The sequence below is a fragment of the Apostichopus japonicus genome, chromosome 9 (genome assembly GCF_037975245.1).
Source record: "Apostichopus japonicus isolate 1M-3 chromosome 9, ASM3797524v1, whole genome shotgun sequence".
NCBI lineage: Eukaryota > Metazoa > Echinodermata > Holothuroidea > Aspidochirotida > Stichopodidae > Apostichopus > Apostichopus japonicus.
Genome location: NC_092569.1, coordinates 24,026,086 through 24,050,542, shown reverse-complemented (window position 1 = coordinate 24,050,542; position 24,457 = coordinate 24,026,086). Strand labels below are relative to the sequence as shown.

The window sequence follows — 24,457 nt, the reverse complement described above, 5'->3', positions numbered from 1 at the left end:
TCCACAGCTGAGTTTAAAAATTTGGTTTCATCAGACTACAGGATTTACCATTCAATCATTTGCCCCTGCCCTGTGTTACTGCATACTGACATTGTGTTACACTTACCTGTCTCCTCACAGTCTACATACAGTATAAAGACACTGCTGCTTTCAGTAGCTTAACAATTGTCTTGATTAATAACTTTTTATGCATAATTTACCTTGCAATTTACCTTTTTCATTGATGTAGCATGGGCATAGAGCTTTGTTTTAAATTTTTCCTTTTGTTAACTAATATAATATAAGGTAGGTCATATACCGTGCCCCACTTTGAATGCATTTATGCCATATAACGAACCAAAGCGATAAGCTGCCATATTTAGATGTTTCGCTCAAGATCCTTTCAGCACATGATCTTAAAAAATTCCATGTTGCTGCTCATCGACCGTCACAGCGATAGGGCAGGACGTGTGTAATTGACACTAATACTTTAGGTGGAGTCGCATAATGCTGAAATCAACACAGTTATCATGAAATCTCCAGCCTGTTGGCTTTTAATGTCACTCAACACTTGATATTTGCCATGAAACAGCAACCGTGGGGATCCTTTGTTTAAAACTACAAATATTAAAAAAAAAAGGAAAAAAGAGAAAATTGTGGTGTATATTAGCAGGTCAGTGATGATGAAAGTGAAGGAAAACTGATGTTAACTTCCATATTTGGAAATGAGATTGAAGGCGGGTAGTTTTAGATGTGTCATGCATAGATGTTGATCTTGAGAGCTAGAGAGGAGAAAAAAAAAAAAAAGAGAAAATGAAAAGTAATAGGTAAAAAAATTAAAATGGAGTAAAAAGGACGAAGAAAAGGCGGCCATTTTATTAGGCAAATACTACGCTTACCATCTATTTTAAAGCAGACACACTTGTCAGCAGTAGAAGCAGAAACATTCTCTTTGACATATTTTGGTATCAGCGCGATGACATAGTTTTGTACCATAATACAGGCTGCTATATAGGAGCCTACTGCCACATGCAGTGGCGTAGCCAGCGGGGGGGCAGGGGGGCAGGAGCCCCCCAGTTGAAATGCTCGCCCCCCCACTTGCCCCCCCAAATGGAATTATTGACTGAGAAAAAAAAACTTGAATGCACACTAAATATGTTGCTGGGCCTATGTGCATATTACCATGGTTTTTATGCAATTTTTATTCTTTACCTTTACCTAATTCTCTATCTGCGAAATTGGGTGGCCAAAATAAAAATCACTTCCATGGGAACATTGCCTTGAAAAAGAATTTGACTCAAGCAGCAGCGCAAAAAATGCCACTGTCTCTGTATTGTCAAATGTGGAAACGGGTTGGCAATTTAATTAAACGGTCTCCGCGGCACTCACAAGTGGAGGCTACGTTCAGTTTATGTTCACATTATGTTCCCTGATCCCTGGATTGTGTTCCAAAATGATTCACACGTGAGTGACGTGTATGGCAGAATGAATATCACAGTATTTAGAAACAATTTGCATTTTGACTGAAACTTACAACATGTTTTGCTACGCCTGCGCGACCAATCGCGAGGTGTTTCTTGGGTTAGGTACATTCAACACAGAACAGCCTAGTAGTCTATATACGTTTGTGTTTCCGTAGTGAGCTCATAGGCCCGAGGTGACCAGACGTCCCCGATTTTCGGGGACAGTCCCCGATTACAGTGTGCTGTCCCCGATGAACAAGTGTCCCCGAAAATGTCCCCAATTCGTCAAAATGTTCAGGAATTTCGAAAATATCCCACATTATTAGTAAAATAATTGTAAAAACAAAATTTAGTCAAGTGTGCAGTCGCAGAACGGAACTTATAACCAGTATTTCAGGTGGGCCAGTGTAAAGTGGAAACACTGTTAAAAATATGCTAGATCGATCTAGCCTAGCACTCTTCCGACCGTATAAATGGCAACTATGGCGACACAACGACACTTATAGTGTGAGCATGAGCAAATCACAAGCTCTCAAAGAACCACGTAAAGTAAGTGGATTTCATTTAAGAAAAAGCTACATTTTTGAAAATAAAATTGATTTAAAAAGTGCTTCAAAGTATCACCATTTTACATCTAAGCACCTTAGGCACTTGAAAATTTTCCAAAGGGGAGGGGGACAGCCCCTCCCCTTAAACCCCTCCCCCATATCAGTCACGCAATAAATGTCCCCGATTTCAGTCACGAAAATATGGTCACCTTATCAGTAATAGGGCGCGAAATTCGTCGATAAGTTCGCAGACAGTCATCAGAATAGGCGAATTAACCTTCGCTAGACTGTTTGAGTGAGCCCTAGAAAGTGCAAAAGAAGGGCCCGGAGGGGGAATGATAACATCTATTGTTGATTGGGGGGGGGGGGTGGTTACACTCCCAGGCAAGTCAGATATCATGCTGATCATCTTTGAATACTGACAGAAAGAGCATAGTCTATTCAGATTTTTAAAGAGAATTATCGATGACTTTTTCAGTGATCTGTTTTATCGTTAATAATACCTATGTGGAAATAACATAAAACGTCAGCTAACTAGAGTGACCATCTGTACCCTACATTGCTGACACAATACCCGATTTGCCACAGTTTGTCATGCAAACTGTTTGGTATGTCTTTTGTACTAGCTTAGTCTGCCCCACCAATTAGACCCTTCGCCCCCCCTTTGCCCCCCCAGATGGAAAAGTCTGGCTACGCCACTGGCCACATGATAGGTAACAAGGTGCACGCAGTGAACAGACTTGTAAAATATTGATTTATTGGAATATGGAAATTGCAAAGAGATTATCCCAAATGTCTCTGTCCGATGCAAAATGAAAATTTTAGTGCAAAAATTTGAGCGTTCTCAAATTATCTTGTTACAGTATTGTTAATTTTTAAAAGAAATGTAATAAAAACAAGAAAAGGAAAGAAAATCAGCTTTGATTTACCTTCGTTCCTGTCAAACCTTTCAACTCGTGTTCAAAAAGGTGTTTACTATAAAGGCCTAGTTCTGTGTGATTGTTCCATTGGTAGTACTGTTTTCAAGGAGAGCAAAACCCAACTATCATCCATAGCCTAAAGGTATACTGTATTGGCCCAAATTTGCTAGATATTCAAATACGGTCACATTTGGTCAAAATACTTAAACTATTTCTATTACAACCTTCGAGGAAAGTTTCCTCACTGGGACATTCAGTCATGTTGTATGTTTCTTAAAATTGTCTGAGAACAATTTGGGGAGTAAAGACCTCCAGGAAAGTACTTTTTGAAAACTTCTTGCAATTATAGCATGCTATAATTTGGAGCCTATACTGACTACCTTTAAATGTGATCTAGATCTTTAAGATATAAACAACTCTCCCACACAGCTAAGAAAATCCAGTTTGTTCTTGGAGCTACTGTTTGATTCATTGTAAAATCCACAAAACAATGCAGTTTGACTAAAAAGAAAAGAGTTTGTGATTTAAGCTACCGTGACAGGAATACTCAATCTGTAAGATTTTGTGTTTGATGAAAAGGTTTATGTAAACTATTTAATGTTTTTATCGTCAGCAAGTAGGTTAAGTACAGTAAATGTGTGTATATGATATTAGTTGTCCTGTGTGTTTCACCGGTCGCTTTTATATATTCCCTGACTGGATTATTAAAATTGTCCTGATTGATTAATTGACAAGGTGGTTTGTTAATTTCAATTCATCAAACTGATAATTCATAGAAAAGTAAATTATTCACAGGGATTATTATCTGTCTATAAATACAAAACAAACATCCATGTCCTTGATTTTGGTCTTCAAGTCAGTCAATATGTCGCCACATTGTAAAACTGAACTTGACTCGGAAGAAATTACATACAGTATGGGTTAGTATCATTTTAATGTCTTTATCACTGGAACACTGTGTGAGTGATACAGAAGAGGAAAACAGTAAGGCGCTACAGTAGGTAGAATTGTGTAGATGCTCAGGCCTGCTTGGCAGGTCCAGGTTGCTATGGATGGAATATAGCATTGGTTTACGCCAACAAGGCCTAATTGAAAAAGTAATTGAATAAAATGCTTACTGTACAGTGTCATGCCAACTGTGTTCTGCAGTGATGACATTAGCGCCACAACATTGAATCTTGAGGTGTTGATTGAAACCCAAATTTATGTTTCCATTTTAGCCTTCATATAGATATTGATATCATGGTTTAGGTGGATTTTACCCAATTTTCCTTTTACTTCTCCCTCATCTGTCAAACTTCTGTTTGGATGGAAAATAGTAAATAAAATCCCGTCCTTTTTTTTCTTTTTTTTTCGTTTGTGAAAGACAAGTTGGCATGCAGGTCTGTGCTTTGGTCTGAGTAACTAAAAGCCTTATATATTAAATACTGTGGTATAACCCAATGCAAGTCTGCACTAAATGTCATATTTGCAGGTATTTAAACACATCTTCTTGGTAGGAGGTATAGTGTGAAATGTAAGTCATGGAAGCAGAGGTGAATTTGTGTATTAAAGGGTTTATACTTCGCCTTGTATTTCAGAACCCCCTGTAGATCTATCTAGCGCAGTAGTTAAAGATTGTGACCATTGATTGACCCAATCCAGCAGGGGTCTTCCAACTGGGAATTATACCCCACCTGGAGTAATTCTTTAGCTTTGATCAGGAAATTGTCCCAAATCTACCCAAATAATTTTTAAAAAGTATGAAAGTGCAGTCGATCAAGAGCTTAGTCACCTTCCTTCATTTTGTTATTCCACCAAAGGAAGAAATACTATTGAGAAGGCTAAAGTTTAAATGCATATATATCCATTGTTTGGTCTCTGACATCTACACATTTCATCGCAGTGTTTACAGTACATGTATGTACAGGTACAGTTAAATAGTAACTTTGCTAAGTGCAGATAAACTTATTCAAGTTTTGCTTATATTTGGAATAAACTTTGACCAAACAAGCCCATAACATCTCCTACATTGTGAGTAGTAGACCAGTCAACCAGTCTTTCACAAAAGTAGGAAGAATATCAAATTGTCCATCCCCTCCCTCCCCTGCCCCCCCCAAAAAAGAAAAAAAATTGAGAGATTTTGGAATGAAAGATGTGGACTTAATCCAACTACAACAAATCTAGCAATATAAATAGTAACATCAAAGAATTGTTGGGTGTAACTAGTCACCTCTGTGGTGATACAGGCTATTTTCAAAAGTATTCATACTGTAAGTGATAATGTTAGCCCTGCTGCGGACGCAATTGCATTTATGAGCAATTTAAACAATTATCTCCGAAAAATAATACTAACAGATCTTTGTTCTCCACATTTCAAAAGCAGGATAAAAACCGTACGCACTTTTATCGCAAGTTGGAAACAATTTTAGATTTCTACAGGTGGAAATTAGCACATCAGATTATGACGAGCATGAAATTGCATCCAAACTTTTATGAGACTCCTGGTAAAAAAACCGGGAGAGTTGGCAGGTCTGTATAAGATTTGGGAATGAATAGCATAATAAAACATATATACAGTACATTGCACTTTAACTTCGCAGAGCTGCTTCAAGCAGGCAATCTTTGTTTGACAAAGTAAAGCCATAGTGTAGAGCTGCAGTTTAGTAAATTGATATATACACAGACTTCCTCTGTTCAATATCTCCTCCCCCCCCACCCCCCCCCCTCCCACCTCCATAATTCCCATAAGGAGTTCATTGTTCCTAAAAGCCTCCCTTGGTGATAACCAAACTTATTTTTATTTTCTCCCAAACTTTGTCTGCTGTTGTTGTCAGTGAGATGTCTATCTCTCTTTCAATTCCCAAGTTTGCAATTTTATTTGAGCTTTGACTGTTTTTGATTTTATGATGCATCCAGCATCTGTGCTACAATGGGTGAGGCGGGGGGGGGGGTGGGGTGATGGAAAATGGAGTGGCAGGAGTCAAAAATACATGTTTGGTCTCTACAATCCAACTACAATAAACCATAATATGCTTACCTGTATTAATATGCAAACAGGCTGAAACTCTTAGTGCTGATGTACTAACCCCCTCTATGGTCTGTTTAAATATTATCCTGCATACTACAGTCAAGGACCCATGGATTAGCTGTTTCTTTCGTACTTTAGACAACCCCTGACTAATCCATGTTTTACACTACATTAGTTTTCAATTGTCAGTCACTGATCTTCTATTGGATATTAATGGATGTTAATTACCCACTCCATATGCATGAACAGTCAATGATATAATCTGATATTAGCAAAATGCTATGCTTTAACATCCTTATTATCCTGCATACTACAGTAGAGGACAATGGATTAGCTGTTTCTTTCGTACTTTGGGACAACCCCTGACTAATCCATGTTTTACACTACATTAGTTTGCAATTGTCAGTCACTTATCTACTATTGGATATTCATGGATGTTAATTACCCACTGCATATGCATGAACAGTCAAGGGTATAATCTGATATTAGCAAAATGCTATATGCTTTAACAAATTTGTAACTTATGATGTAGATTAAAAAGTTTTTGAACACATAAACCAAAGCACTGTTCATACAGTATTTTTTAAGAGAAGTACTTCAAAACCTTCAAATGTGATATTACACCAAATTTTGAACCCTAACTTATTCACTGACAGTACGTACTGACAGTATGTTTAAGATCTATGCAGCATTGTAAACCATATTAATACACAATGCAGTGGTGAACGTGCAGTTCCGCCTCCAATGAGAAATAAATCTGCTTCGAATGGTTACAAATAACTTTTAAAGTGATTCTCATTCTCTTTTTGCAGCTGGATAGGTCACCTCTCCACATCGCTGCTGAGAATGGTCACACAGAGGTGGTGGAGTTACTGGTAGACAGGTTCAAGGCATCGGTGGCGGCTAGGACTAAGGACGGGAGCACTCTGATGCATATAGCATCGCAGTGTGGCCATCCTGATACAGCATTAGCATTCCTAAAGAAGGGAGTGCCTCTACACATGCCCAACAAGGTTTGTACCGATATATATGGAGGTGGAAAACTTGGTTGATACTATGCAAAAGTAAAAATATTAAATTACAATGTTTCCAGTTTTAACCCTTCAACAAGGTAACAAAAATACCACTCACCTTGTTACCTTGTTGAAGGGTTTAAACCAGAAACGTTGTTATTTAAAAAATTTACTTTGCATAGTATCAACCAAGTTTTCGACCTCTATGTATATTTTATCCTATGCAATACAGTATTTCGACCTATATGCACATAACATCAAAATTAATCTGTAGTTTTAAGATAGTGTTACTGTGATGAAAAGTATGTTAATGTACATCTTGTGTACGTACACAAATGTCTAAGAAACGATGTATTCCTTTTTTTAACAGAATTTTTACGAAAAAGTTTTGGTAACTTAACCACTCTTTGTTTCCTGAGTTCAAAGATATTTTTGAGTGTAACCTTTTGTTCTTTTCTCTAAATGACACATTGCCATAGAATATCCTTTTGGATATATTCTGGCAATATAATTGTGGTGATAAATACTGACAGGAATCTCTGGCAACATTTTTTTCGATGATATTTCAATAAATTGACAGTTTCAGCAACATTAAGTACCAACTTTAATCCTTTAATCATTGAACTAAAATCAAATATTCAGAAAAGTCTTAAATAATTCATGAAAGGAGTGATAATTTAATGACACAGGTAAGGGCCAAAGCCAAAATTACCGTATTGTGGTGGGACGGAATTTGATAGACCATTTAAATAATACCACTTTATATGTAGCATATATGAAGGAATCAGGATATCCACACAAACAGGTCAGTCACAGACTGCAACCAGACACAAAAAAAAACAGACACAAATTTGAAGATGTTGCCATGGTAACACAAATATATTGACGTGGTGGGACGGAATGATAAATCTCATGAAATCATGAACATGTAACCTTTATGTAATTATTATCAAAAGTAGTACAATATAATAGTAATTATTAACACTGAAATGGAGGTGAACTATTCTTCTACCATTAAGGAAACAATGGCAGAAATTATACTTCACGCATAAGAATTGTGTTAATTTTACCGAAAGTGTGTCAATGTGGTGGGACGGAATGTGGTGGGACGGAATTTTTTTCCAATGTAAAGGCTGTTGATTAGGTACAAAAACATTAAACAATTATGTTTTCTCTCACAAGAAGTTCATAAGCAACAATGAAATTTATGCTGGAGTGAAATGATTTTTTAATATGCTCGATGATATCTTGGACTAATTCAGTCGGGAAGTTATTTCGAACATTTGTTATGGATGCTTTGTACGCTGCTGGATTATTTGCCTTCTGGTTGGCCCTTTGCCTTTTCTTCCTACTCCGCTCCCATTCTCGAAATGCCTCAGCACCCGTTCTCTCCTTCTTTTTCTTCCTATAAGTATGTATCTGCTAGCAGACACATTTTGAGGCTCAGGATTTTCCATATTGATCTGTTTTGCAAAGAGAGATAAAAGGACATTCTTACCAGCGGGATGCATGAAAAGGGGGCTGGGGTGGGGGATATAGCCACACACATCTCTGGCTTAATTATTAAGAAGTTGGGGAACCAGGAAGCAATCGTGGTCTTTCCCCATATGCCAACATGTGAATAGAAAGAAAGAATAAGATGGCTTCACCATCCTGTGAATTGTGTATTACAAATGCAATATGTCATGAGATTGGCCTCATAATGTGCAGTTACGAACAGGCTGAATAACAGGCATAGACAGTATACACTTCCTGCACAATATATTTCAACTAGCCTACATGGTGTTTTGGTTCACTTTTCTGCATCGTAGGCTACAAGTTTCAAAATCCAACTTACAGTAGTATGTTAGACGGCAACAGCTTAGGCATCATCCCATATCGTGTTAGGCAACAGCTTAGGCTAAAACATAAATTTGCTAGGCTAGACAACTCATGCAAAATATGTAATATTTCATCTAACAGGTTTGCTTCCTTGCATTAGTACTGGAGGCTACACATTTCTACCTCTCAGTATAGTATAAGTTTTGTTTTAAACCTTTACTGTATAACATAGTCTGTTAGGCAACAGCTTAGGCTAAATCATAATTATCACTACCAAATTGTCTGAATTGCCTATAACAATAAACTGGAGGTAAACTAATTTATTACTATTGAGAAGCAGAATGAATTCTTACCTTAATTCTTGCAATCTAGCTCTTCTATCTTGTATGATTCACGTCATGAGTACCATAACAACTTGACTTTTCTTGTGCACATGGATTATTGCTCATCAGCAGATGATATCAATTCAAAAGCACATGTTTTAGAATGGATAGTTTAGGAAAGCCAAGACTCCAAGAGGGCCAAAAAAGAAACCTGGGGTGAACAACTAGGACTATTTCTATAGTGATGGGATTTTTTATGCATGATAAAAAACCCAATCTCAATTTTCCAAAAAATGTGTTGTTTTGACACATCAGGTTCAAAACTGATGTGATGTGTACAGTATGTATGGAATATCCAGATACGTAACATTTTGAAGTATAATCAATTGATCACATTGTTATTAGGTCGGGTGTTCAAGGAGTCTGAATATAAATTTGTAATCTTGAGTGACAAAGGAAAATTTTGGACCAGACATGCTGTTTGAAGATGCCCTTCATTTAAAATTCTGTCCCACCACAACTTGTTTCCGTCCCACCACGAAAATGTTGGACTACCCCCCTGTCTATCCAGAATGAAATATTTATATTTTCTCCACTCAGAGGTGTCAGTTGCATACATAGTTGATAGTTTGGAGAGTTTAAAAAAAATTATCATTTTTTTCCCCCTTGGAAAATAAAAAAATATGTTCAAAAATGTGGTGGGACGGAATTGAACACTTTCGTTTTATTTTTTTCTTCGTTCAAGAACTACTATTGATACATTTTATAGTGCATAAAGTATCCTAATTAATAGCCATTTATAACGTCAAAAACAGAAAACTTCAACTTTGTTCCCATATGTAATTACCTCATTTTTCTAAAATTCCGTCCCACCACATTAGGATCGTGCTACCTGCATTTTGGAATGACCGCATTCCACAGTTATGCGAATTATCGTAATTTTTTTTAATGATTACAGAACTTTGGTTAGTTGTTCTCATAACCATGGGTGAAATGAGCCTAAGTGGCAATGTTCAAATTCCAGGTATAGTGATGACCATTTTTGGCTTTGGCCCACAACAGAGCTGTCAAGGTCCCAATCTATACAGTTGGGAAAAGTTTGAAATGATATTATATCAGAAACATGGCTTGAATGGAAATGTTAAAACATTGAAACCAAACAACTTGATCACTTGAGCTTTTTGGAACAGGATACTTCTGGGTGTCATATTTTTCATCTGGACTTTTTCTGATATTTTTTTTAAAACTCCCGTGAGGAAAATTAAGTAAAAGAAATGGCCTAAGAAAATTGCTACTTGATTGATGTGGAAACCTTTTGAGCCCTGTATATATTGGGTGATGAAAGGTTTCTTGTTATTTGATCCAGATGTCAGGGATTCTTGATGAGGAAATTGATAGTTATGTAGTTTGTACCACTACCCCTGGAATGTAGGTCAGGTAAGAATTTAACTTTAAAACATAAATGTTGTCAACAACATTCTGTATGTACTTCAGGTGTTCTTTACTGGTGGTTTTATACTGTGTATGTGGATTTATATATTATTGATATAAAGAAGGTCCTAACCAGTGTCAAAGATTCACATCTCTTAGCTGTGATCTAGCATAGGTAGAGACCCTTAATGAATTAGTGCATAAATTATGCAGGATAAAAGGCAGTGAGTTATTGGAAGCAGGGAATGAAACCTAGCATCAGGGAAGTTGTGGGTTCAAGCCCTGGTCGGCTGGAGTATTTAAAGTGAGGATTTTTATCCAGATGCACTTGTAAGTCGTGGTATATATATACAGTATACAGTACAATCCATCTGAAATTGAATTCCCATTTGGTAATAATGAATCCTTAATTTACCAGAGAAAGTTTTGTTAAATTTAGTTTATTAGAATGGTAGAAGGGTCATTCCATATCAAATCACCAAATTTTGGAGTATGTTGTCTAGTTCGACATCTTTTAATTTTATATACCTGTTCTATGGGATAGACTCTATGGGCTCTGTAATAGAAAGGTAGTAGGATGTTTAATTGCTGAGAAATGAGACCTCAAAAGTCAAGAAAATGCCAAAATGCCACGGTGGCGACAAATTGCGGGATTTCAAAGTGTGATAAATCAGCCAATTGTGAAGCTACCTGTATGCAACTGAAATTTTCAGAATATGCTTAGTTCATGGTCAGTCAAGCAAAACACAAAATTTGGGAATTTTGGAGAGGGTGCAGCAACAGCCATCCGTGATGTGACACGGAATAACCCAGAAAATAAATCTTAAATACTGTGTGTGAGTATTTACTTTTATAAACTCCTTTCTTTATGCTAGGCTGGTGCAGTGTGTCTTCATGCAGCTGCTAAGAGGGGCCACACAGCCGTGGTGAAGGCTCTTCTAACGAAGGGGGCGTTGGTCGACGCCAGAACAAAGGTAAGATATATTCAAACACAGATATTATCCCAAAGTATAACACGTAGCCCATTCAACATTTGCACAAAAATACTAGCTGGAGTTTGTTGAATTATTATTATGATTTTTTTTTAAACTGTCCTGCAGAAAGACAAACCTTTCCGTGGCCACAACTATATAGTGCAAAATATAGATAAATATATGCAGTTTTGTATCTAGGAGCCTGATGGTTTAGGACTATTTATTGGCTGTCTGTTGGAAAAGCTGGACATTCAGTAGTGTTGGCAGTCTAGCAATTAAGTTAGACCTTGGGATGGACACGAAATTGATGTTGCGGGCCACAGCGAAACTTTATACACAAACTGCAGAACTTCATGTGCCTATTCTACTGTGACAAACTTGGAAATAATAATTACAGTCCGTGAGAAATAACAAATCGGAAAGTTCTACCTCGTCAATTGTTCATCTGTTATAAATGCTGTAATATCACACAACTCCACAAAGTTGTCGACATTTTGTTTCTCCTTTCAGTCATTCAGTGAAATTTAATGTTTCAGAAGTTTGATGTGTTTGTTGGATTAAACATTGATACAATATTTACTCAGTTCAATAGGGGTCGGGGGGGGGGGGGTTATAGACCCCATGAAGGGGATCTCCCTTTTGCCTGCAAGGGCACTCAAGATTGTCATGTGAACACTCAGGGATCATGTGAACACTCAGGGATCATGTGAAGACTTGGTGATCACGTGAACACTCGGGAATCATGTGAACACTCGGGAATCACGTGAACACTTGGGAATAACATGAACACTCAGGAATAACATGAACACTCGGGAATCATGTGAACACTCAGGAATCATGTGAATACTTGGGGATCATGTGAACCCTTGGGGGTTATGCGACTGAAGATATTCTTTGGTTACTTGCCCATGTCATTTCTGCATAAACACAGACCAGCGTGTGTAAAACAGTGCGCTTACTGTAATACTGTAACTATTTCTGCCTGCAAAATGCTCTTTCAATCGACTTGTACCATTACTCCTCAGATGTTAATGTGTCCCTCCTTGGTCAGCTTTATTATTTCCCAGAAAGCAAACACATCATAAGGTCTCTCTTGGGTCTCAAATGTGAACAAGGTCTCGTGCCAAATGAGCTGTTTGTTCCTTGAACCAGCTTAAAGATCTAGAGTTAGCTCTCTGAGAAGAAATTTAGTCTTCTTGCACCACCAGATAACCAGATAACCCTTAAAAGTCAGTCCTAGTGTGATGTGTTTTTCGCAGCATTCACAAGCTACATGTGTATGCAGTTATACCTGCTGTACTGTGAGTGTAGTGCCCTACTAACTAGTACTGTATCAGTTAATGCCCAAATGGAATGTTCTTCTTTCATTATCACTACTTTTTGGAAGTAATATTAAATGTCATGTAAAACTTCTTCTTTGATCCCATAAAAGTTTTTTTTTTAATAAAACCATCGCCCACATTTGCAAGTAACATATTATCGTGATAAACTTGTAGTTATTTTTAGTCAGGTAATAAAGGCCATAAACTAAGATTTTAAAATCTTGTCATATGGTAACAAAAAACAACTAAATATATGTCCTGCAACATTGGAGAAAGTATTATAGTTTATATTCTCCCATATACTGTACATTGTAGGCAAGGAATAACCAGTTATCATCATCACATTTCGATTTAAAATTCAGGTTTAAAAATTTACAATGTATTGAATCCTTGCTTTTGCTGCAGTTTTCAACCAAGTATGCTGTTTGGCTTTATTTTGGTTCTCTTACCATCCCCCTCCCCCCCCCCCCAATATTTTGAGATTTTTGAAATCCACCAAACCAGTAACACAGAAGGTTTAGGACGAAGACTGTAGAACCGTCCACCTATTAAATAGTGTTTACATTTGCATGGAAGTTAGTTTAATAACATGACCCTTAACATTTATCTTGTAACTAAAATCAAGGAGGTTGTCTTTGGTTGATATAAATTGCCATCTTTACTTTGAGTTAAAACTCCCTTGGTTTTATGAAAAGATTTGTTTCATTGCACCAACACAGTAAGACTGTCATACAGTGAGCCTAAACCATGCATGGTGAAAACAACTTTAATAGCCCCGCCACAGGAATCAAGGCAGCTGTAGAAATATATCCAAAACAGAAACTTCCAGCAAGTTTTTTTTTTGTACTTTAGTTATTACCATGGTTACCCATGTCTTAGGATTGAAACTAATTAGAGACCACTCACAGGAGGTATGGGTGGAGTGACAGAAGATGGATGAAATCTAAACATTCTGACCAAGAAGAAAAACCCTCTGGAGACTTCTGTTTATAGGAAACAAAACTGGAATTTGAAAACTGAAAGGTGAAGGTCACATGAGAGTCACAGCTTTAATAATACTCAAATGTATAGCTTAGGTTGTATATGGACATGGAGCTATAAACATATAGCTTAGGCTGTATCTGGCCATGGAGCTATGAACATATAGCTTAGGCTGTATCTGGCCATGGAGCTATAAACATATAGCTTAGGCTGTATCTGGCCATGGAGCTATAAACATATAGCTTAGGCTGTACCTGGCAAAGAAAAACATTGATTTTAGGAAAGAAATATAAGAGGCAATAGCCTTTACCTCTTCCTGTAGGAGATCTTGTAAGTATTCTCTTAAAATAATAGGAGAAAAGGTGTCTTTGAAATCCAAATTTGATACGTGTATCTGTCACTGCGTGTGCCACTCTACACAGAAAAGAACTAGTAGTTTATCATTTTTAGCAAGGTTGAGAAAATTATTAACCGATTGCAGAAACAATCGTTGCGGAAGGGACTTGAGTTTTTACACCCTGAACAAAGTTGATGTGGTGTGAAGGATTCAAATGTTCTCAAATCACTGAAAAAGTTAAAAGAGACAGGGGAAAAAAAAAACAGTAAACATATCAAAGGTCATTTTGTACATATACAGTCATTCAGGACTTAGTTCTGTTTCTATGGCAACACAGAAATTCATTCATCCCATTTTCCAATTCTGACTGTACTGTGCTCACTTGAAATGGTTTTAGTGGAATTGTTTTCATCACAGATATATTCTAACTTCCTTCACCAATGTAAATGGTACTACCAAGCAGGACAACTCTTTTTTTTTCTGAGGGTAACGACCTCCCTCATTTAACCTTTCACCTCTGTTTTGACCTTGGATGTGACCTTGTGAATCATATTGGTATGTTTCCTAACAGCTGTCATAAATTACCCGTCACTACATACAGTAGCCATAGACAACAACAGGCAGCTTGACTTTTAGTCAGATAAATACAGAACCATCAGCTGGGTCCAACAGATTACTGGATGATGTGAAACAAATCCCTTTTGTGTGACCTTACTATATTTTGTGAAGTCAAGATGTATTGTATGTGGGCAGGCAGGAGATGGGAAAGGTGGGTAAAATAGAGGGGGGAGGGAGGAGGGGGGGGAAAGGTAGGTAGAAAGAGGAAACAGAGAAGAGAGGAGAGAGTGCCCTGCTGAGGAGGGGTATTGGTTTGTGCAGCTGACCAGTAAAGGATGCTACTGAATATTTCTCATTCATGTGAAATGCTGTTTTCAATGCTGTTTTCAATGCTGTTTACAAAATTGTATTCAATAACGTTTACCATGCTGTTCACAACGTTATTTACAATGCTGTTTACAATGAACTTTGATAATGCTGTTAACTAAGCTGTTTACAACATTTGTTGTTTACAATGATGTTTACAGCGCTATTTAATATGCTGTATACTATGCTGTTTATAATGTTATTTACTATGCTCTTTCAACTGCAAGAAGATGACAGAGGAGGGCACAAAATAAACATGTTGTGCCACAGTCAAGTTATCCACAGGATTTAATAGCCAGCCCAAATATCTCCCATTGTGGGTAGCTGCAAATGACTCCCCCAAAACTGCTATAATTGGACACCAAAAGTAAAAATGTACCAGAAAAATGGTCTAAAATGCACATTTATTTTGTTGGCACTTGCAAGCACTGTTTGATTTCAGGACGCTCTGTCTTTGTTGGAGATTCCTAGATGTACTACTGTTCAGTATTCAGTTCAAAATGGTAAGACCACCCATGTGCAGTGGAGTGCTTTGTTTGTTGTACTTGGTACTACAGTAAAGACCCATCTCAGTTAATTATTTATTGTAGATTTATTCTTCCAGTTCCTTTCTCTGCTGTTCTACCTGGGTTTTCAAATGTATATAATTTTGAAATTTGTGATTGAAAGCGTAAATATTAACCATGTTTCATACGTTTGAATAGTTCATCATTTCTGTGTTTTTTTTTTTGTTCTCTCCTCAATTTAGGATAATTACTCTGCTTTGCATATCTCAGTGCAGTACTGCAAGCCATTAGTGGTCCAGACTCTGCTAGGCTATGGGGCCCAAGTGCAACTTAAAGGAGGCAAGGTAAGGATCTACAGTTTTATGTTGATGAGGAGAAGAAGTTGGGGGTGGGGGGGGGGAGTGGGCTATGATGTTACTGTATGTCATCCCAGACCATTAGACGTCCAGACTCTGCTGGGCTATGGGTGTTGCAACTTAAAGGAGGCAGGGTAAGGATCTTCAATTTTATGTTGATGAGGAGAAGGGTGTTGGGGGAGAGTGGGGGGTAGGTGTGCTGTGATGTTATGTCATCCTAAGTAAGGGGATCTAAGGGGAAGGGGTGCCCCTCCCTTTTAAAACTATTTATAAAATGGTGGGTGCTTTGATACAAATGGTGCTATATATTTTGCGTTTGAAACTGGTTAGATTTTATCATCTGTTGTACCATACTTTAATAAACAATTAAAACTTTTTTTTATTATTCTGAAGTATACATGGTTGCCTCCCCTATGCATCCATGTAGGCTTCACTTGCAATTGAGTGGCCACCAAGTCAGTCTGTTTGGAATTAACAAGATTTGTTCAGATCCCTGTGCTTTGCAGTTTTGTATGCTTTTAGTGGAACCATCTTACTTTCCTTTCTTGATCTTGTAGGCGCAGGAGGCCCCCCTCCATATCGCTGCTAGGATTAAGGAGGGAGAAAAAGTAGCAGAAATGTTGCTGAAGAGTGGTGCAGATGTCAATGCTACTATGTCGGTAAGCAGTGTGAAAGAGAGCCTGGCAATGTAAAACCCATTGACACAACAAGTTGACATCTACCTGTGATACCTCCACATAAAAGTTGTCTGGCTTCCTAGATCACTGAACTCTACTCACGACCTCAGCACTTTTACGCTCTACAGAGCCCAGAGCAATCTGGTAGAAGATGTTAACACTGTACACCCTTAGTAAACCAGTTACTTCCTGTCAACCAGTCTCCTTCTCATTCTACCATCTTAAGTGTATAGATGTTACTTTATCATACCTAGATTATCATTACAAATTTACATCTCTGGTAGCAACACAGATTGTTGATGTTGGTGCTCTCTCTCCCGCCAGACTTATTCCCCAGAGTAAATGTGTTAATAGCCTCACAATTATCCTTTTCAACATGGCTGGATGTTGTGGCTGGGTTTTGGTTACACCATATTCCATCCTCCTGTTGGTGTTCATTACTTATACTCAGAATAATCTCCCTCCCTACTGTCCCTCCATCCCTCCCCCACTCCACTTCCTCTTCACCCCTCTCCACTTCCTCTTCACCCCTCTCCACTTCCTATTCACCCCTCTCCACTTCCTATTCACCCCTCTCCACTCCTAATCACCCCTCTCCACTTCCCCATCACCCCTCCCCACTAGCCCTTCTGTCCCCCTTCACCCCTTCCCGCCCCACCCACCCCTTGGATATACTGTATTATTAACCCTAATATTCATAATGCTTTAAATATGCCTTTGATACAGTTGTGGCATTGTGTTGAGATACTGTCAATAAGATTGTTACAACAATGGTTTCTCTCATCTTGTGTTGTATTTGTAGAATGGGGAGACAGCGTTACATGTGGCAGCTCGTCATGGTCATCTCAAGATGGTCCAAGCTCTGCTTGAGGAGGGAGCAGATGTAGAATATGGCTCAAAGGTCTGTACCTGCTTGTGTTCTTGTGTTTGGGATAGATAAACGACATGATTGTAAGGCAAGGCTGCAGCAAAGATACCGATGGGAAACAGGCATAATGTGTACAGTGTCAACTTTTTTTTCCAGGAAGGGCAAGAGGACTTTTGCCCCCCCCCCCCCAAAAAAAAAAAAAATCAAAAATGTATTCAACATCCTCCAAAGTGTATTCAATGCCCAATTTCAATGAAAAAGAGTCTACAATTTCAAGTTGAGGGGGTGGGGTGATGGAGGGGGGGGGTGGGTGGTTCAGTGTCATCATCAATCTCAATTTCCCTATTCTCAGATTGCTAACTGAACATGTATCTGTTAGTGTTGAGCCCACTCCTTCATATATTATATCACAGTTTGAAAAGATGGCACATTGATATTAAGTAAAATCTTCAATTTGCAGTAAGTCACTTATGGCAGTGTTGGTCTAAATCTAGTTTAGCAATTTACTATTTTTGGCATTGTTATGTTTTGAAATTGGTAATTGCCATGGCAACTTTATACATTTCTGGAATCTCATACCTCTTGAGGCCGTCCATGGTGATCTTGTTTTAATATATAGACCGAAGATATAATATTCAGACTGATCCATTGGTTCATGTAACTAATAAATTTCTATCGTTCAGATGACTCCATCTCTTATTGAAAGTGCTGGGGAAGACTTAGATGCGATGTTAAAACTAACTATTTGAGTTGCATATGATAATATTGCAATACTAATTAATATTAACAACACATAACACTGTAGGTCCATAAGCTTGACTGAGTCACGTTTCATTTCAGATAACAAAGAATAAATTGGAGAATTGAAGTAAAAGTAGAAATTTTAATGCAGCATTTCTCTCAATGCTATGACTGTCACGAAAATAATTATCACAAACTTTCCGAGAAAACGTTCATTTCCAATTTCTTGTGTCACAAATTGGACAATTTTACAGCTATCAGTTTGATCTATGACTCACTCCTTAGCTGAATGTTAAAATATATGGAGTATGATATAAATAGACAGCATTGCTATAGTGTTATAAATCTGATTGTCCGGTGGCAATCTCAACCTTGTCAGAAAACCCTGTCACATTCTGGAACAATAACTCTTCTATCTCTCCAAATCCGTTTCAAGGAAATCGATAGTCACTATTAAAGGGGAGGTATGATGCTGCTGAAACTAACACTCAGAAAATGGGTGACCATATGCATAGTTCATTATGAAGATTGAGCTAGAAATGTTTACTTAAATGGTCAAGATGAGTCATCCCCTTTAACCCCCCCCCCCACCCCCAAGTCAGGTTGTAAACAGTTTTATATATGGTTGATCATTGCAAAGTTAAGATAACTACTTAACAAATCATTTCAAGCTAAGAAAACAAAGAAAGTCTCAGTAGGGAAAATGGCAAGTAGAAGTTGGGTCTTGATGAGGAATCAGAAGAAAGCTGACAATGATTGTGAGGATGCGTCTCGGTGTTTCACAGGAATGAGCTAAAGGAATTGATATTTAACGTGTATTCATGCACTTTATTTTTTAAAAGCACTTTGGCCAAATTTGGCATATATCTAGCACTTAATTTTTGGATCATTCATGTCCCTTTAGTCCCTTTAGTTTTGACTTTTGATTAGACATTTATATAAAATAAAACTACTGCTTTCTTAAAGGTCAGGTTTATTTTACAAGGGAAATTCATTATGGCAAATATTCACAACCCAAGCTTGACGTTCGCTGTATTTATTACTCGCATTCCACAGGTCGGAGAGAACCCCCTTCACGTGGCAGTCAGACATGCCCATTACCCAATCGTCAACGAACTGATAACGTTTGTGAACTTGGAGTTATCGAGATTGGATGCAGTCATGGCGGTGAATAGTCAGAGTGAGGTAAGATACAGTTACCTAGATTTAGATACTTATACTCCCCCCAAACAGGTTTGGTCATAAAATTCAGAGTGTGGTAAGATTCAGTTACCTTGGATTAGATACTTATACTCCCCCAAACAGGTTTGGTAGTAAAGTTCCGTCCCTTACGGCCACCCCCCCCCCCAAATCAACCTCGGTGAAGAATACAGACGGGTAAACTGTGCGGCCTACGCGTGAATTTCTTAGGTCCTGCGAGTAGTTTTTCCAAAAACCTAATCAATGTTTTCCATGGACTGTTAGAACATAATATCTCGAGCACTAGTTCATCCAACCAAATAGCAACTGAAGCAATGAATTCACTGGTGGATTGATAAAAGAAAGAAAAGAAAAGATGTCTAGTTTGTATGGAGGGCTGACTTGTGATAGAACGTTGATAGCATGTAACTTATGTAACAATTCACATGTAGATTGTTGTGGTCCTCTGTTTTCCTTTCACTTTAATATTTCCATTTATTGTCATGGATGTTCGTCATTTTGGCCTGTGGGTTTGGATATTTCCCTGTGGTTGCTAGATAAATCTATATATGCCCTGGGCCAAACATGTCCAGATCTATCACACACATTCATAGCTCAGACTTATAATGAGATATTAAAAAGAGCTACTTAAATTAAACTGTTGGCATGGAAAGTGTTTGCTCGTCAGACAAGAAATATATTTCCAAATGTCATGGAAACCATTAACTGTCAGCACACCAAAATGTGTTACAAGCTGCCGATGGGGGTGGGTGAAGTGTGTAATGCAATAAAGTAGTTAATGTAATTGTATGTAGATGTAGTACACAGGACAAAAGCTGAAAGACCTGAAGTCAAATGGTTTTTATTTTATTTTAAAAGTTTGATTTTTCGCCCTGAGATAGAGGCCAGCAAGACACATTGTTTGTAACTGTTCATTTGTACACACCTGATCAAATGCCATTGGTCCTAGAAGGGCAAACATTCACCCCTGTATGGTTAGCCATTTTCATGACTTTTTGAAGCTTAAAAAATATAACAAATGCATTTTGTTTGTGTTAATAGGAAGGTGAAACCCCTTTGCATTATGCTGCTGAAATCACCAAGAATATCATCCACTATCCAACAGAAGATGTAGATATTATGGCTAGACTTTTAGAATATGACGCTGATATCAATGTGGTCACCAAACTGGTGAGTATACCATACAGTGTTTTATACTATGTGTTTCTTGCTTACTACTGTCTTTTCCTCAGATTCTCCCATGTACCTATCTCGTTGAAAATCGATCTTGTTTGAATGTTGTACCCCTAATACCCAGGTCACGTGTTGTCTCTCTCCCTTTCAAAGTTGGCCTTGTTCCAAGCATGCTATTGTATTGTGTTTAATACACACTACTTCCCATAACGGAAAAATTTTGACTTCTACCGTGGGGAAGTATTTGAGCCCCCGTGACTCTTTTAGTTGTCTTGGCCTATCAGTATGGGTGTATGGGTGTGTGTATGTATTTTAGATCCTCCTGCAAGCAGGAACTCGCGAAGAAGCCTCATTGGCTTATCCATGCCGCAAGCTGACCGAAGTCAGTATCTTAGATTCATATTTTAAGTCCATGATTATGAATTGTCAACAACTCTGTAACTGGACGACATACATTAATCTTGGAGTGACTCAAACTGATGTGAGTTATAGTTTGAGTTATGGTTTCTGTATACATTTTGTGTTTCAGACGCACGAGACACCTCTCCATTACTGTGCCAGGGCTGGTAACACCGACATTCTACTACAAATGCTGAAACACCTCGGCCCAAACCTTAGCCAGATAGCAGTTAACAGGCAAAGCAGGGTAAGTAGTGCCTGAAAAGAGAGAAAAAACAAAACAGAAAGCAAATGATATCTATGCGTTTATGAACCTTGCTTATATGGGTATGTACTGCCTGAAAAGAGAGAAAAAACAAAACAGAGAGCAAATGATATCTATGCGTTTATGAACCTTGCTTATATGGGTATGTACTGCCTGATAAGAGAGAAAAAACAAAACAGAAAGCAAATGATATCTATGCGTTTATGAACCTTGCTTATATGGGTATGTACTGCCTGAAAAGAGAGAAAAAACAAAACAGAGAGCAAATGATATCTATGCGTTTATGAACCTTGCTTATATGGGTATGTACTGCCTGATAAGAGAGAAAAAACAAAACAGAAAGCAAATGATATCTATGTGTTTATGAACCTTGCTTATATGGGTATGTACTGCCTGATAAGAGAGAAAAAACAAAACAGAAAGCAAATGATATCTATGCATTTATGAACCTTGCTTATATGGGTATGTACTGCCTGATAAGAGAGAAAAAACAAAACAGAAAGCAAATGATATCTATGTGTTTATGAACCTTGCTTATATGGGTATGTACTGCCTGATAAGAGAGAAAAAACAAAACAGAAAGCAAATGATATCTATGCGTTTATGAACCTTGCTTATATGGGTATGTACTGCCTGAAAAGAGAGAAAAAACAAAACAGAGAGCAAATGATATCTATGCGTTTATGAACCTTGCTTATATGGGTATGTACTGCCTGATAAGAGAGAAAAAACAAAACAGAAAGCAAATGATATCTATGCGTTTATGAACCTTGCTTATATGGGTATGTACTGCCTGATAAGAGAGAAAAAACAAAACAGAAAGCAAATGATATCTATGCGTTTATGAACCTTGCTTATATGGGTATGTACTGCCTGAAAAGAGAGAAAAAACAAAACAGAGAGCAAATGATATCTATGCGTTTATGAACCTTGCTTATATGGGTATGTACTGCCTGATAAGAGAGAAAAAACAAAACAGAAAGCAAATGATATCTATGCGTTTATGAACCTTGCTTATATGGGTATGTACTGCCTGAAAAGAGAGAAAAAACAAAACAGAAAGCAAATGATATCTATGCGTTTATGAACCTTGCTTATATGGGTATGTACTGCCTGATAAGAGAGAAAAAACAAAACAGAAAGCAAATGATATCTATGCGTTTATGAACCTTGCTTATATGGGTATGTACTGCCTGAAAAGAGAGAAAAAACAAAACAGAAAGCAAATGATATCTATGCATTTATGAACCTTGCTTATATGGGTATGTACTGCCTGATAAGAGAGTAAAAACAAAACAGAAAGCAAATGATATCTATGCATTTATGAACCTTGCTTATATGGGTATGTACTGCCTGATAAGAGAGAAAAAACAAAACAGAAAGCAAATGATATCTATGTGTTTATGAACCTTGCTTATATGGGTATGTACTGCCTGATAAGAGAGAAAAAACAAAACAGAAAGCAAATGATATCTATGCATTTATGAACCTTGCTTATATGGGTATGTACTGCCTGATAAGAGAGAAAAAACAAAACAGAAAGCAAATGATATCTATGCGTTTATGAACCTTGCTTATATGGGTATGTACTGCCTGAAAAGAGAGAAAAAACAAAACAGAGAGCAAATGATATCTATGCGTTTATGAACCTTGCTTATATGGGTATGTACTGCCTGATAAGAGAGAAAAAACAAAACAGAAAGCAAATGATATCTATGTGTTTATGAACCTTGCTTATATGGGTATGTACTGCCTGATAAGAGAGAAAAAACAAAACAGAAAGCAAATGATATCTATGCGTTTATGAACCTTGCTTATATGGGTATGTACTGCCTGAAAAGAGAGAAAAAACAAAACAGAGAGCAAATGATATCTATGCGTTTATGAACCTTGCTTATATGGGTATGTACTGCCTGATAAGAGAGAAAAAACAAAACAGAGAGCAAATGATATCTATGTGTTTATGAACCTTGCTTATATGGGTATGTACTGCCTGATAAGAGAGAAAAAACAAAACAGAAAGCAAATGATATCTATGCGTTTATGAACCTTGCTTATATGGGTATGTACTGCCTGATAAGAGAGAAAAAACAAAACAGAAAGCAAATGATATCTATGCGTTTATGAACCTTGCTTATATGGGTATGTACTGCCTGAAAAGAGAGAAAAAACAAAACAGAGAGCAAATGATATCTATGCGTTTATGAACCTTGCTTATATGGGTATGTACTGCCTGAAAAGAGAGAAAAAACAAAACAGAAAGCAAATGATATCTATGCGTTTATGAACCTTGCTTATATGGGTATGTACTGCCTGAAAAGAGAGAAAAAACAAAACAGAAAGCAAATGATATCTATGCGTTTATGAACCTTGCTTATATGGGTATGTACTGCCTGAAAAGAGAGAAAAAACAAAACAGAAAGCAAATGATATCTATGTGTTTATGAACCTTGCTTATATGGGTATGTACTGCCTGATAAGAGAGAAAAAACAAAACAGAAAGCAAATGATATCTATGCATTTATGAACCTTGCTTATATGGGTATGTACTGCCTGATAAGAGAGAAAAAACAAAACAGAAAGAACAAAACAGAGAGCAAATGATATCTATGCGTTTATGAACCTTGCTTATATGGGTATGTACTGCCTGAAAAGAGAGAAAAAACAAAACAGAAAGCAAATGATATCTATGCGTTTATGAACCTTGCTTATATGGGTATGTACTGCCTGATAAGAGAGAAAAAACAAAACAGAAAGCAAATGATATCTATGCGTTTATGAACCTTGCTTATATGGGTATGTACTGCCTGATAAGAGAGAAAAAACAAAACAGAAAGCAAATGATATCTATGCGTTTATGAACCTTGCTTATATGGGTATGTACTGCCTGATAAGAGAGAAAAAACAAAACAGAAAGCAAATGATATCTATGCGTTTATGAACCATGCTTATATGGGTATGTACTGCCTGATAAGAGAGAAAAAACAAAACAGAAAGCAAATGATATCTATGCGTTTATGAACCTTGCTTATATGGGTATGTACTGCCTGATAAGAGAGAAAAAACAAAACAGAAAGCAAATGATATCTATGCGTTTATGAACCTTGCTTATATGGGTATGTACTGCCTGAAAAGAGAGAAAAAACAAAACAGAGAGCAAATGATATCTATGCGTTTATGAACCTTGCTTATATGGGTATGTACTGCCTGAAAAGAGAGAAAAAAC

The 24,457-nt window shown here is 37.4% G+C and overlaps 1 protein-coding gene across 2 annotated transcripts in view; it reads left to right on the top strand.

Moving 5' to 3' along the window:
- Positions 1-24,457, top strand: part of LOC139973488 (uncharacterized) — a 71,987-nt gene that overhangs the window by 23,354 nt on the left and 24,176 nt on the right. For both annotated transcript variants that reach the window (XM_071980218.1, XM_071980217.1), the window contains exons 7-14: positions 6,733-6,933; positions 11,384-11,482; positions 15,795-15,896; positions 16,466-16,567; positions 17,388-17,486; positions 19,251-19,379; positions 20,436-20,564; positions 21,097-21,213. In XM_071980218.1, the coding sequence (XP_071836319.1) occupies positions 6,733-6,933; positions 11,384-11,482; positions 15,795-15,896; positions 16,466-16,567; positions 17,388-17,486; positions 19,251-19,379; positions 20,436-20,564; positions 21,097-21,213 (978 nt within the window). The remainder of the gene's footprint in view (positions 1-6,732; positions 6,934-11,383; positions 11,483-15,794; positions 15,897-16,465; positions 16,568-17,387; positions 17,487-19,250; positions 19,380-20,435; positions 20,565-21,096; positions 21,214-24,457) is intronic.